This window comes from Epinephelus fuscoguttatus, linkage group LG2, assembly GCF_011397635.1.
Source record: "Epinephelus fuscoguttatus linkage group LG2, E.fuscoguttatus.final_Chr_v1".
NCBI lineage: Eukaryota > Metazoa > Chordata > Actinopteri > Perciformes > Serranidae > Epinephelus > Epinephelus fuscoguttatus.
Window position 1 is genome coordinate 49,694,618 of NC_064753.1, and position 15,393 is coordinate 49,710,010.

The 15,393-nt window shown below is 40.5% G+C and overlaps 2 protein-coding genes across 3 annotated transcripts in view; both read right to left on the reverse strand.

Moving 5' to 3' along the window:
* LOC125880938 (dynein regulatory complex protein 1-like) overlaps positions 1–15,393 on the reverse strand; it is a 480,097-nt gene that overhangs the window by 41,116 nt on the left and 423,588 nt on the right. The window lies entirely within an intron of this gene.
* On the reverse strand, positions 7,814–15,388 carry sirt3 (sirtuin 3). Of its 2 annotated transcripts, XM_049564051.1 has the most exons (8): positions 14,824–15,388; positions 14,692–14,743; positions 13,485–13,664; positions 12,503–12,735; positions 12,300–12,400; positions 11,312–11,473; positions 10,204–10,413; positions 7,814–8,887 (listed from the first exon to the last, which is right to left on the reverse strand). In XM_049564051.1, the coding sequence occupies exons 1-8, from the start codon at positions 14,918–14,920 to the stop codon at positions 8,864–8,866; spliced, it is 1,059 nt and encodes a 352-aa protein (XP_049420008.1). In that variant the 5' UTR covers positions 14,921–15,388; the 3' UTR covers positions 7,814–8,863. The 2 variants fall into 2 exon arrangements, with proteins under 2 accessions (XP_049420008.1, XP_049420016.1); XM_049564059.1 differs by lacking the exons at positions 14,692–14,743; positions 14,824–15,388 and having other exon boundaries at positions 13,478–13,598.

Genomic DNA, 15,393 nt, shown 5'->3' on the forward strand with positions numbered 1-15,393 from the left:
ATCAAATCGTTACTTTTAAGGGTAAAGAACAAATTAGCAGACACACACACACACACAGAAGATAAGCTTTGTGTGTGATTAGAAAGGAGCAGAGGAGCAGAATAGAGTGCACCAGAGAGAGAATGTGGAAGTTGGTGTCACCCTGATCCCTCATCAAAAAGCCTTCGGGATTTTTCTATTGGATTTTAGATTACTGCATAAAATAAGCTCTGTGGCAGACATTTATGATCCTTACACATTTTGTTTAGCAAAATAATCTTCACAAATGAACACCACTTTCATGACTGTTGAAGCCAAAATGCAGTCACAAGAAGTAAAAAGCTAACGTTAGGTTATAAATGAACGACACTAGAGTCGCATGATTTTAGCATCGCCACGACAACGAGGCGTGTTCAGTCTGATGACATTCTGTAGTTTTATTTAGCCACATGTCTGTGAAGATTCTCAGTCATCCAGGTCATGGTAATCGTAAGTGCTATATCGTAAGCAACTGGACTTGCTTGTGTCTCGAAGACGTTTTGCCTCTCATCCAAGAAGCTTCTTCAGTTCTAAATGACTGGTACGAAGTGTCAGGTGGGAGGGTGGGTCAACGACTCACATTGTGACCTTAACGACTCTGAAACTAAGAGCTCACGTGACCCCTACGACTCTGCAAGGGTTCCCACCCACACAGGGTTTATAGCCTGCAACTTCGTACCAGTCATTTAGAACTGAAGAAGCTTCTTGGATGAGAGGTGAAACATCTTCAAGAAACGCAAATGCTACGATATAGCACTTACTACTTAGCCACTTGTTAGCAGCCGCCTTTTGTAAGGCACTTAAAAGCTTCAGAATTCACAGTGGGGTATTTACTGACATATTTTATGTTGTAGAACAACACGTGGAAGTCTCTTTAGCTTGTGTGAACCACAGACCTTATTTCAGACATCAAACCAAAAACTCATCCAAATAAACCCAATGACTTCAAGACGAGGGAACTGGGAGTGCACTCCATTGTTTTTTAGTCGAGCACGTCACCCCTGCAGCTTGTTCACAAATAACATTTTTGTTATTACAGAAAACGTAAAGGAAGGAAAAAGATACCATTTTATACCGTAACGAATTCCAGCTACTGGAACCAGCACCAATATAAGTTCAAATGTGAACAGCACCCAACCCTGGACTTAAGTACGTCATGCAAAGCAATGTAACCACGTAAATGACGTAAGAATGTAAAGTTAAAAGAAGTCAATGTTGACTTTTAGTTTCACACGTGACATGAACAGTGGTCTCCGGGGTTAAAGTCCTGCGTTTGTTGACCCATCCTCCACCCTGACCTCCACCCTACGCGGTATATGTCGCTCTTCATACCACCTATGGGGTTGTGACATTAACCGCTGCCCACTGTGTGAAGACGTCGAACCAGGGAATTCATGTGTTCACCATGACGAAGGATCCTACTTCACTTATGATCGGCAACGTTTCTGTGATGCTGGCACCATCACGTGATGTTTTGTTCAGAGGTCGTGGTCATTTCATGTGTTTCTGTGGCAACAGGTCGCAGCAATCTGAAGTGTGATATCACAAAGTATAAGTGGATAAAAGTGTTTTCTCTTCAGAGGAGCAGAACTGAGAAGCTCAGCTACATCCAGTCGGCTGACTCACTGACTCCTTCGTCACGGATCACTGACTTCTTCTGTGTTGAATCAGTAAAACGGTTTATGATGTGGAACACGCCACAGTTGGAACCTGCTCACCGCGGCTGTTTGAGGAGAGTTTAACATGTGTACTCATCAAGACACTCATATAATTTTAAGTAGCAATATGCCTTAAAATTCACAGGATGTACTTGATAGAAGTTTTAGCATTCGATCTCGCAACAGGAGTTAACGAGATCCCTGCAAAGTCATTTTTAGGTTGTCAAGAATATATTTCCCTTCCTGTTTCATATTTAAAAGCTCTCTCACTTTAATTCACACATAATGTCAAAACCTTGAGTGAACACTCATCAACACCCTGCGACACCGAGGCTGAGGAGACCTGATGAGTTGCTTTCTCTGCTTTGTACCTGAGTAATATGATTCATTCTAGTGCTGAGAGGGCGACACGTGAAACTTATGATGGATGAAATATAATAAATAGCACAGGGAGGAGGAGAGGGTGAACGTCTTTCACCTGACACTTTAAAATCTCCTCTGCTACTCCAGAGAAAAGAAAGTTTATCATCCCACTAATTATTTTACTCCTGCAGTGTATTACTGTCACCATGTCCAAAATAACTTCATTATTTTTACATGCTTTTCATATTAAACAGTTTTTCTTACTGCTAAATATCAACGTTTTCGTACAACCACAATAATTTTGTATGTTAATAATCTTCCAAATGTTAAACTGCTGAAGTTGTGCGACACACAGTGAAGTCTTTTTGTCATAATCTGCAGCCCAGTCGCACAATGAAAATGTTGCCATTGAACGTTTCTGCAAACTACAGATACATTGCACATCTCATATGTATCATATCAAAGTGACGTAGTATATGAGCTGACTTTGTCATCGGGAGGTTGGAGGCAGGGGCGTAAATATAGACAGTGCAGGCGCTGCTGTTGCACTGGGGCCCTGTGTCAGGTGGAGAATGGGCCCTTATGAGTGACTGTTACCTCTAAAGAAGAACTCTTATTAAATTAAGAACGGTGCCATTTTAAATATACGCCCGTGAGACAGGTAAACCCATCTCTGTCATGTTTAATTTTTCTTTATTTGTAAAACAGTCCATAGCATCTGTAACAAAATCATATGCTTATTATTCTATAAATCATCTATTCTAAAACTATTAATTTGCCAAATTAACTATTTCTTAATTTCTTCTTTTCTTTGGTATTTTTTGTTATACACCGATATGCAATCATGATTGCTGGGTAATATGTAAGTTGATGTTATCCAGTGTCAAGTCTATGATCATGTGACAAGACCATATGTGCACAATAGCGTGCACTGGGGCCCGTCCTAACTATACGCCACTGGGCGGAGGAGATAGCGGATGGTGTGACACCTAGGCAAGATACCTGCCACACTGCAGACCACTGCTACAGACCAACAAAAGACAAAGCTAGCTGTTTTTAGGGAGTCTTTTCAGCCTCCAAACGTGGGTGTTTCTAGCGACCCATTGCGGTGTTTCCAGCAAGGATTGTGCCCCTAAACTGGGTATTTTATTTTCCCTAACCTTAACCAAGAGGTCTTTGCACTTAAACATTAAATATTATAACCACAGCACTGTTTAAATCTAAAGTTTCAATATATCCGCAACATAATTATGTGCAAATGTAGCACATCCATGGTTTGCAGAAACGTACACTGGCAATATATTTTCTGGTAATTTGGTTGTGATGTACCAACTTATATTTCAACTAGGGATGCACAATACTGGATTTTTTGCCGATATATAACATGTTATTTGGCCTATAACTGATACAGATACCAATATATCCCCTCCTTTCCCCACCTAATTTTAGTGATCATCAAGTCTCTTCTGTAGTGGAATTAACATCATATATACATGCATGCTCTTATCATGACGGCCCACCAGCAGATGGAGACATGAAATACAACACTGTTCACTGTATGTGATATTCATTCATTGTGCACACGGTGTTGAGATGGAATAATAATCTGAACTGAAGATGAGTCGGGCTGTTGTTATAACAAAAACTTTTTCCGTCTTTTAAGCAAACACATTGATTTTGTGTTAGCAGCAAAGTTTTATGGCTAAAAACAAGTGACTTATTATAAAAACAGAATAGTTCAATAAATATATAACTCAACTATAATTTCAGTAACTGAATTTGAACTAAAAATATACCGCCTTAATTTGGTGTCCAGTAATAAGGAGAAATATATGTCCTTATGACATTAAAAAATATGCTGTGACAAGGATCTTGTTAAAATTATAAACTTTACTCGTTATAACAAGAAAGTGATCAAATATTTTTGTCATGGTGGTAGTAAAACATTGTTGTGTGATTCCCAAACTATTATTTTTGCTAAATGAAAAACTCCATACGAGTATTTCCTTCTCAGACAGATCAATAATATTAGAGTATCGCCTCACAATAAAAGCAGCAGCACTGTAAAGAATATCTTTTATTTTTAACTGAGTAATGAATATCAGATAAAACTTGTTTTCTAAAATGTTTGTATGATGTTGACTGAAACTTTTGAGTTGCTATAATAAGAAAATGTAAGTGAAGCATTTCCGGATGGTGTCTTTTGTAACGTCGCACATTAGAGTCTTTATATCCTCTGGTCGAGTTCTGTGAAAAAGTTGTTTCTGTGTTCTGACACTGAAAGTGTTTCTGACTGCAGGGAGGCTTAAATTTGAGTGGAATTGTCCTTTAAGCCTTGACTGCCTGTGACCATAGTGTGTGTGTTTGGTTACTGACTGTGCCTACTGTATGCCATATCCACGTTTTATGTGGAAACCTTTCTAATAAAGTGTGTCATCTTTCTAAATGTTCCAGTTGACTGTGATGTCATCAGCTCAGTTTGAGGTAGACGTGGTCGAACGGTCTCGTCTTTTAATGTCAGATAACTTCACCTGCTGAAACACCTCATGTTGGGCAAACAGACCTGTCACTGCAAACGACGACTGAGTCACAGTTTGATGCTGATTTTAAAATCACAGTAACGCAGAGATGGATTGAGAGACAATTGCCTCCCTGAACACGAGCATGTGAACAGTCCTCTACCACTGCTGCATGAGGCTCAGTGTGACGTGACCACTTTGAAGTTACTTTGTGTCTCTTACTGGTTGCTTTGCATCTCTCTGTAGTCGTTTTGCGTGCCTTAGTAGTTGGTTTGCACTGCTCTGTAGTTGTTTTGTGTCTCTTTCTGGTTATTTTGCATCTCTCTGTAGTCACTTTGCATCTCTCTGTAGTCGTTTTGCATGCCTTAGTAGCTGGTTTGCATCTCTTTGTAGTTGTTTTGTGTCTCTTTCTGGTTGTTTTGCATCTCTCTGCAGTCACTTTGCATCTCTCTGTAGTCACTTTGCATCTCTTCATAGTCACTTTGCATCTCTCTGTAGTCACTTTGCATCTCTTCATAGTCACTTTGCATCTCTCTGTAGTTGGTTTGCATCTCTTCGTAGTCACTTTGCATCTCTCTGTAGTCGTTTTGCATGCCTTAGTAGCTGGTTTGCATCTCTTTGTAGTTGTTTTGTGTCTCTTTCTGGTTGTTTTGCATCTCTCTGCAGTCACTTTGCATCTCTCTGTAGTCACTTTGCATCTCTCTGCAGTCACTTTGCATCTCTCTGTAGTCACTTTGCATCTCTTCGTAGTCACTTTGCATCTCTCTGTAGTTGTTTTGCATGCCTTAGTAGTTGGTTTGCATCTCTTTGTAGTTGTTTTGTGTCTCTTTCTGGTTATTTTGCATCTCTCTGTAGTCACTGCATCTCTGTAGTCAGTTTGCATCTCTTCGTAGTCACTTTGCATCTCCCTACAGTGGTTTTGCATGCCTTAGTAGTTGGTTTGCATCTCTTTGTAGTTGTTTTGTGTCTCTGGTTGTTTTGCATCTCTCTGTAGTCATTTTGCATCTCTTTGTAGTTTTGTATCTCTCTCTGGTCAATTTGCATGTTGTAGTAGTCAGCTTGTGTCTCTTTTTGGTCCTTTTACATCTTTATGTAGTCATCTTACATCTCTCTGTAGTTGTTTTGTGTCTCTTTTAGATATTTTACATCTCTTTGAGGACACTCTGCATCTCTTTGTTGTTTTGTGTCTCTTTCGAATAATTTGCATCTCTATCTGCTCTTAACATTTCAGAGTTGTCCTGTCAGATACTTGCCTCAAGTGTATACATACCAGATCTCAGGACTTTGGACCAATCAGAACAAATGCTGCTGCATTTTCCTTATCATACTGAATATAATCTTTGGGCACAAATGGGAGGCACACAGAGGCGAGCATTAAAGGGAAAACTTTCCTTACAGTAGATGATATCATACAGTGATAAAATAGACTCCTCTTGTCACAGAGACGTGAGCGTGAGCAGCAGCAGCAGCAGCAGCAGCAGGAGGAGGAGGGGAGGTGACAATTGGAACAAGGTGTGAGAGTCAGGTTGAAAAAACTGAAGCAGGAGCTGAATTTGATCAAATCTGTGATCATCACAATCTGTGAGCTCACAGTGACAGACCTGAATTCAGCTCACACTCAGTCGATTGGTGTGAGACATCTCATGAAAGATGGACTGATGGAGTAGGCCACACTGCACCTTATTATCCTGGTTTGATCATGTAAGAGATGACATTTACATGAAACATGAGAAACCTGGGCAATAATAATAATAATAATAATAATAATATCTCTCTATGGTTTCTGCATCTGTGCATCCAGCAATCTGTTATTTCTTCTGGATCTGAATGACAAGAACATTTAACCTCATAGTGTTTTGTTTTAGTAACAAACTATGACACAACTGATGTGTCAGAGTCAGAGAATGATCAGAAACCTGGATCAAGCGCTAACACGGCACAGTATCGTGAACTGAGCTGCACCAGGAGACAAAAGGTGACCACTGTGAAGGACACGTGGCGATATCCTTGGTCATGGCTCTAAAACGACCAGCTCAAGTGTCTTCCATTGGCAGTGATGGAGTGAATAAATAACATAAAAAAGACGTAGCCACGTTTTCACAGGTCTCCATGCTGATTCCTCCTGTTTACTAACCTTTTCTCTGGCCTGTGTTGGTGTGGAAAGTGACTCACCACTACAAAAAAACACACACAAAGCAAAGCACACTGGTGTGCTCAGAGTCGTGTGCACAGCTCTGGTCTGCGAAAGTAGTTTATTGTCTGTCTTTAGCAGGTTTTCCTGTGTTTATAAAAAACTGCACACACATGCTAGTTTTGGTGGAGAAGAGGTATACGAGTCAGACCCACTCCTCACTCCTCCACAGCTCCATCCTCTTTTCAAAATATGGTCACATCTGGCTCCAAAAAAGATGGTGACGGCCAAAATATCAAACTTGAGGCTCCTAAACAGGGCTGCATTCAGCTCCAACGGAACGTAGCACAACATTTATTGAAACAGAAACACTGTGTTGAACACTGTCATGTTACGCAGGCGCACTGCCTTTTAATACGGCTGGTTTTAATTCAGGTCAGTTCAAAGGGGCTTTCTTGGCATAATGAACATACACTCACCAACCACTTTATTAGGGACACCTTGCTGGCACCAGGTTGGACCCGTTTTTAATTCTTGGTGTCACAGACTCAACAAGGTGCTGGAAACATTCCTCAGAGATGTTGGTCCATATTGACATGATGACATCACACAGTTGATCCATGATGAGAATCTCCCGTTCCAGCACATCCCAAAGGTGCTCTATTGGACTGAGATCAAGTTCAAGAAACCAGTTTGGGATGATTTGGGCATCACATCGCTGCTGATTGGGTAACACCTCTGACACACCCACCAAATGAGAGAAAACACACCTCAGAGCCTGTTTCACACCGTTTCAAGGAAACATGTCGCTCAGCTCAGAAACCAGAACAGTGCACATTGTCTTGCAATTGAACGTGCTTTCTAAGTCCACACACCAGTAGGTAATGTCACGATGGCTACATCTAATATCACATGAAGTCTATGCTGTAGACCAGTGTCCAATCAAAATTAATCAGATATGTAAACAATGAGTCACTGTAGCATCACAAGCTGTTGGAGAACTTCCAGAATTAGTTTCATTATGCAGCCAATGCTTTATAAATGCAGCTCAAAGTGTGTGTGTGTGTGTGGGGATCCTTTAGATATGATAAGTTTCACTTCCCTGGACATGTTGATTTGCTCTGATTCAGTTTTATTGAGGCATATCAAAACATACTAGAGATCAACTTTTTATTTTTCTACAACATCCTCAAATCCTCTTTTAGCTCCAAGTATCACAGCACACAGGAGTCGTTGTCAAGGTGAGGCTGATCTCTGCTTCCCTCTGCTGGTACAAAATAACTCCACAGACTCAAACCCACAGTGAATGTATCTGCTGACAGGTGTCTGTGTGTCTGTCTGCAGCCGGACGTCTCCTCGTCCTCTACTGTGGTTAAAACACATCAGTGAGCCACACTGCTGTTCCTTCATCACCATGAACACACACACTGTAGTTTATTTTGACACAGTCACACACACACCGTCCTCCTGACACAAACACTCACTACAGCACCAAATGTGGATTAATCCGCCACTGAAAATAGTCCCCAACAAAGTCACTATTACCTCCAGTTTGCTTAATAAAAACTACAGTGAGCAGATGTTTTTGGAAACTCCTGACACTACTGACATAGTATATATTACAGAAAGATTTCCCAACCCAGTCCTCTGACGTTTACGCATGAGAGGCTGTCCTGAAAATCTTTAAAAGCTCAAGTAACTCTCTTATGTCCCTGCATTTTGACCTTTAATTCCACTAAACCAGTGATGCCAGTGATTTCAGAAGGATTAAATGTCCTCGTACAAACAAAGGCCTTCATAGACGTTGTCCTTTAGACACATTTCATTAAAATTAGAAGCTTATAAATAAAATATAATATTGCACATCTTTCTTATTGAGTCAACACGGTCAATCAGCTGCACATTGTATTCTGTTGTACATAAACATTTGCACCTGATTTCTCTGCCACGTGTCCCTGCGCGTCACTTACCTGTGTTTACTGATATTTGACTGAGAAACATTTCAGTGTTTCCATTGCAGCAGTTCTTATCTGTGAGTTTCCTTTAATGTCACCAAAGATCCAAGTGTCACCACGTGAACCCAGTGAAAACAGTCTGGATTTAGTCTTGCAGTGTTTTCTGTACTGTGAGTGCAGTGAATGAAGTCAAACCTCCAGCTTGATGCGGCGACCTGCTCACTCTTCTGTCTTTGTTGCAGCCTGCACACAAAAGTGGAAACAATAACATCAGTGAACTTATCAGTGCAGCTCCTGCTTCTGTTTGTAGGAATAACTTTTCAAGAAATCACTGCAGGAATTTATCACCAAAAACCTGTTGTGCTTTGTGTGTAGTCACTGTGTGTGTGTGTGTTTACTTTTGAGAGGATCACTACACACACAACACACAGCTAAGATACTACATGGTCAGCAACATGTTATGTAGGAGCGAAGCCTTTTACTTGCAGCTACATGGATGTTTCTCCAGGCTTGACCAGGCTGAAGTGCTTTGCACGGTTGATGTCACAGCTTCCTTTGTTGTGTCGTGCTCAAACAATAAACTGCAGGTATTTATTTATTTGGATTTATTCACACCACCAAATACATGTTGAATAAATGTCTATTTCTTTTTTCCTTTATCCAAACTGAACACACAGCACATTACACACTGTCACACGCCACAGCGGTCAAAAACCTTTTGCTCTTCTGGGCTGAAACACCCGATGACAACAATGTTGTTCCTGCCTTTAGACCCTAAAGTTCAAAATATCAGAACAGCGCCACCCAGTGTGCATCCATGGCTGTTCTGTTTTTCGTGGTAATTTTTTTTCCTGAACGAGGAGACGAGACACTTCAAAATCTCGTGAGAAGCTCCCACCTGGCACCTGCAAGTGACGGGTGCCTGCGTAAAGTCGACAAACTACTGATAACTCCATCTATATGACTTAAAGACAAGAGTGTCTCCCAGTGTCTCAAACCCAAAACAAAGTAAAACTGGATTAAACTAAACAAGCGGGTCATGTTTGCTTCCATTATATCAAGCTCTCAAGAAAGGAATAAAAGCGTCTGTTGTTCTATTGCTCTCTTAACTCAGAAAAAAATACTCAGAAAAACAAACAAAAAAAAAATACCACAAAAAACAGAATAAATTACTCAATAAAACAAATTTTTTTAAATTTGTCAAGTAAATGCAATATGCTTCCGTAATAATGAGACGTTTCCTGCACACTTATGACAGTATTCAATTAACAGCCAAGCTTCTGGTCTTTCAGGCTGCACTAATTGGTGCTAACAATGTATATACAGTATGTTTTCTTAAGTGATTAGTCCTGATTCCACAGTCCCCTCAGCTCTGATTTGTCTTTCAGCTCACTGTTTTGTTTTTACAGCCTCAACTTAACTTTCCCGGCTGTCTGATTAAATACTTGCACTGATCATAGAACAGAGCCGGAGAAAGTTACACCCAAAAGCCTCATGGGAACTCTGATGCTGAAGATTTATAATGTAAATGTGTGCATGTAACCAAGACACACACTCACTTTCTCAGCTGCAGCCGCCATCAGAGCGTCCAGCTCCTGAGTCCAGCCGAGCGCATCCACGAGGGCCTGCACACCGCCGACCACATCACCCAGCTGAACGACGTCCTGAGGCCGGCGGCGCCAGGCGAACGGGCCCACCAGGTCCCTGTTGATGAGGAGACGGGGTACAGAGCCGCGCACGGCTCCTGCCAGACTGGCAAAGGGCTCCACCTGCAGGGCAAAAAGATAAACTGCAGCTTTTAAAGACGAATTGTTCAGGTGTACAAATAAACTTTAAATCTTTTTTTAAGACTTTTTGGGGGTATTTTGCTATTTTAACAGTTTATAGTGGAAAGGCAGACAGGAAATAGATGGAGAAAGAGAAGGTAACACGTACAAAGGTCCAGGCCCACACCAGGATTAACAGCTACAGTGGTTTTAGTTGGGACTCAGTATATTTTGCCAATAAACTATTAAGAATTACTATGACCAGGAACTCTGAGTTTGAGGTGACGGATCCTGATCCAGCTGATAAAACGTGTATTTTTATCAGTTCACAACTACTTGACGATAAATGCAATACAGTATTTTCTTGTATGTTCATATCAAAATCCCAAATATTTTCCTGCAGAAAAAAATGAGTATAATTGACAGCTATGCCTTTTTTCCTACAAACTGCAGAGCTTACTTCTGATGAACATCTGATGTCACATCCTGTCTCTCTTCAAAAATAAAACCTGCAACTTTTTAAGTGACAAGAACCACAGCACAGACTTATTCTGCTTTTTTTTTTTTTTTTTTTTTACGTCTTTTGCAAAATAATTTTTTTAACCTAAATTTATTGATTTTTTTTTTTTTTAAATCCTTATTTTCAGGGGCTTCCTGGTGATCGAAACAAGTCATATTCCACTCGCTCCTCATGTTTCCTGTCAGCATCGTCGCTGTAAACTGATAAAGGCAAAAATATGATCTATACAAAGAGATTTTCCACAGAGAGCCAATTTTCATGTTTGTTCTCCATCTTTAAACCGTCCCTCCTCATGTTATCGCTCACCGTAACACATCGTCTCAGCTGGAAAAAAACACAGATTACAGGTACGGTATGTGGTCTGAAGGCAGTGACGCTCACCTCCAGTGAAGTTCCCATTATGATCAGCAGGTCAGCCAGCGGGAAGTCTGTGAGGTACTTGAAGAAGTGATGTGGAAGCTCCTCCCCGAAAAACACAATGTCGGGCTTTATAACGCCTTTACAGGTGGGACACTTTGGGACCGTCCCTCTCAATATATCTGGCTGATGACACATAGAGACAAGATAGAAAATTACAGTCTACAGCAGTGGTTCCCAACCTTAGGAAAGTGACGACTCCTGACTAGGTGACATTTTATGGATATCTCATATTATATTCAATGCAGAACAACAACAGAACAGAAAAACTGATGAACTGCATAATTAACCCAGATAGTGAAGGCAGTAACTGTGAGTGTAAAATGAGAGATTTGGATGAATTTTGAGCAAATATGATCTCTGAATATTAAATCAGAGATGAGTGTTCCTGACATTCTGAGTGAATAAAAGGCTGAAATTTTGGCCGGCTGTATATATTTTTAAAAAGTTTTCTTAAGTCCTCATAAAATCAACAGTTATTGCGACCCCATGTACAGCTTTGAAAATACCTAGTAGGGTCGAGGCCCCCGGGCTGAGAACCAGTGGTCTAAAGTGGTATCTGAATTTAAGGGATTTTTTTCTTGAATCACAAATTCAGAACAGTACACCTGTGTAAAATGAAGCACAACAGGAATAGTACTCAGATTTTGTGAGCTGTAAACCTCATATGTTTGTAAAATAACAAACTTATGTGATATGAGACCTGTTTAATGGGACTGTGAAGAAACCAATAGGTGCTCAACTGTGTCTACAAGACTCCCCCTAATACAGGTGCACAAAATCAACTAACATAAAGATAAAGTCTCATAATCTATGCCAAGTTTTCACTTTGAGGAATGTGCCTAATGTTCACCTTGGCACAAACAACATCATGAATAACAGTATTTTAAACATTCTGATAAACGTGGGGGCTGGCTGCACATGTGGAGCTGGTGTTTGGGCTTTAACTCACTCGTAGGTCCTCTGCCTCGTATTTCCTCAGGCACGCGGTGCAGGTGGCGGTGGCGAAAGTACCGTGAGCCTCCACCAACATGTCAGGAGGAATCCCTGCCACTTTATACACACAAGTAAACAAGCATGGTGGCTTAGAATTGCCTGAACATGTGTCTCAATGATGTGTAGTAACTTCCATAAGCACTCAGTATAAATACATACATCTCTCCAGGCCGTCGATGTTCTGCGTGTACATCCTGAGGAGCTGACCCTTCTTATGAAGCAGTCGCACAAAGTAATGTGTCAGGTTGGGCTGATAGTTCCCTGGGTACAGCTCTTTGGCCAGGGCGAAGAAGGGATTTGGGTTGTGGTGAAAAAAGGTGAGCTCGAATATGGCCTCGGCGTACGGCAGGTCATACTGCTGCAGGTTGTCATAGAGACCGCTGCCTGGAGACCTGCGAGAGAACAATCTGCTCAATACATCTGATAATTATCAGAATCAGAAATATTTTATTGATCCGCAGAGGGACACTGTGTCATGTTACTGTTGCTTTTACATATGCAGACAGAGGAATTACAAGACAAATAGAAAATATCATTATATAACATCACAGTATCATTTTTAGACAACAATATATTTGCTGACATCACAAAGTCTGATATGATTGATAAGATTTTAAGTTGATTCATTTCAGGAGCCTGTGATCGATATGAGAAGATACCAGTAAATATCCTTGTTGCCTTTTTCTTAGCTGCTTGCCACTGTCAGCGCTAGGCTGCTAGCAGTGTTTGAATGCTTAGGAAAGTGGTACGCTTGGATGGAAGTGGTGACACTGACGTGCCATGGGCATTTAAAAAAAAGGCGTATCTTAAAAATGGTCGACATTTTCACTTTGCATCAATGAAAGGGGGGTCGTTGATCATTGGATCAACATAGATACAGTCAGTATTTAAGGGAACACCCACAAAATATCACATCTTTTAATGTCTGGAAGAGTTGCTGTGTGGCTTTTTGCACATCAATATATATACTACATAATGCAAGAATTACATAAAGAATTAAACAAGAAAATTAGTTCAAATGCACCGTATCAATGCAGCTTATAGCTACTGACATATTAAGTCCAAAGGAGAGCATCTGACACTCTTTGAGGGAGGAAACACAGATTTAAAGAAATAAAAAAACAAATGTCGAACCTTTTACCTGAAATCTGGGATGCCACTCGGCGTGCTGATCCCAGCTCCGGCCATCACCACCACCCTCTTGAACTGCCGCTCTCTGATGTTCTTGGCGATGTCCTCCAGGGTCTGCTGCTCCTCGCCTGCACCGCCACCACGAGAGAAAAACCCTCGACTCCCATTCCACCACGGAGAGTTTGTCTGTCTGTGAAGGATCACAGTTCGTTTAGAGCAACTCTGAACCACACAGAGACTCTCATCACCCGAACCCACTATTCCCTCTACTGTACTTATATTCTTCAACTTAGGTCAAACTTTTTTTATTAGCTTGCAGCAGGATCACATAAACATCCTGTATCTTATTGTTTCTGTACTCCACTAAAAGGCTATCTGGTTTTATGTTTTACTTGATTACAAATGCTTAACTGCACTTCTTTGGACAAGTACAGCTGCAAAAACCACTCAATTTAACTATTACTCCATTCATAGAAAAGAAATGAACAACAATGCTGATTTTCTTGAAGAAAAATACCAAATGTATCCAGTTCTGGGTTCTCAAATGTGAATGTTTTGTGGTTTCCTTAGTCATGCACAAATTCAAATTGAATATCTTTGGATTCTGGACTGTTGTTAACACAAAACAGAACATGTGAAGAAGTCACTTTGGGTTCAAAGAAACTGTGAAGGAAACTTTCACAATTTTTAAGTCAACTTTTCAGCAAAAATGACAAATACTTGATGGTTCCAGTTTCATATATATGACAATTTGATGCCCTTCCTTGTTATATATTATAATAAATTGAATATATTTGGATTCTGGACTGTTGATTAGACAAAAAAGACACAATGACATTCTATAGACCATATGGTAAATCGATTATTCAAATTATGAACAAAAGTAAATGACAAATTGGTGATGAAATTTGTGGTTACTTGATTTTACTTTATCTGTTTAGTTGTGAAAAAATACATGATGATAATAATATTTAATAATAATAACATAACATTTGTGCCAATGCATTTTGCAGCTCTTCCAGGAGGGTTTTTAAATAGTTTGTTTGTCTTAAGAAGAACAGTAGCAGGAGAAGCATGTTTTGTTGTGTTTGTTTCCACTGGACTGGAGGGGTAAAAAGCACATATGAGTTAAGTGCAGTACTTGAGAGCCAGTGTACTTAGTTACATTCCGCCACCGCTGTCTGATAAAGAGGTGTGTGTTCCTGAGGTTTAAATACCTGCACACAGCTGCTGCACCTTCACCTGGACACAAACTCCTTTGACCCAAACCTATTTTTGAAAAAAAAGTATGAGTCACAGGAGCTGAAATCATACTACATCTATAATTTGAGCTCTGTCTGTGTACTGACCGTTAGCAGAGAGCGTCCTCCTGCTTGCCCTCGAGCACAGGTACAAACAACAAAGTCGGACAGGTGACATTAATGAGGAGCTCACTAAAGAAGCCATGACACCGCTGTAACTGTGAGCTAAACTGTTAACACATGACTGTAACTGACTGAAGATGATTCTGAACGCGGACACGAGCTGTTAGCACATTTTCTAAAATCAGATCAAACATGTAGCTGATGACTGTCTGCCTGCTGAAATGTTTGTAGTCGACCTTTGACCCCCTTGTGACGCAGACAGGAGTACCGTAATGTACAGTATAGCCTGGCTACTACATTATAAAAACAAAGGCGATTTTGAAGAGATGTAGCCTAGCTAACTTTAGCTCCGTTCTTTAGCTCAGTTATTAGCCACCGAGCTTGGTCGCCTATCGTGCTACTTAATCATCGTTTACTGATGACAAACCATGTTATAAAGCAATAAACATAATATGATTCGTCGTCATGAAATCAAATTTGCCGTAAAAAGCAAATCCTAGCCAACACTGGCGAGCTTTGCAAACACTGCCTACTATATTTCCCATCATCCTTTGC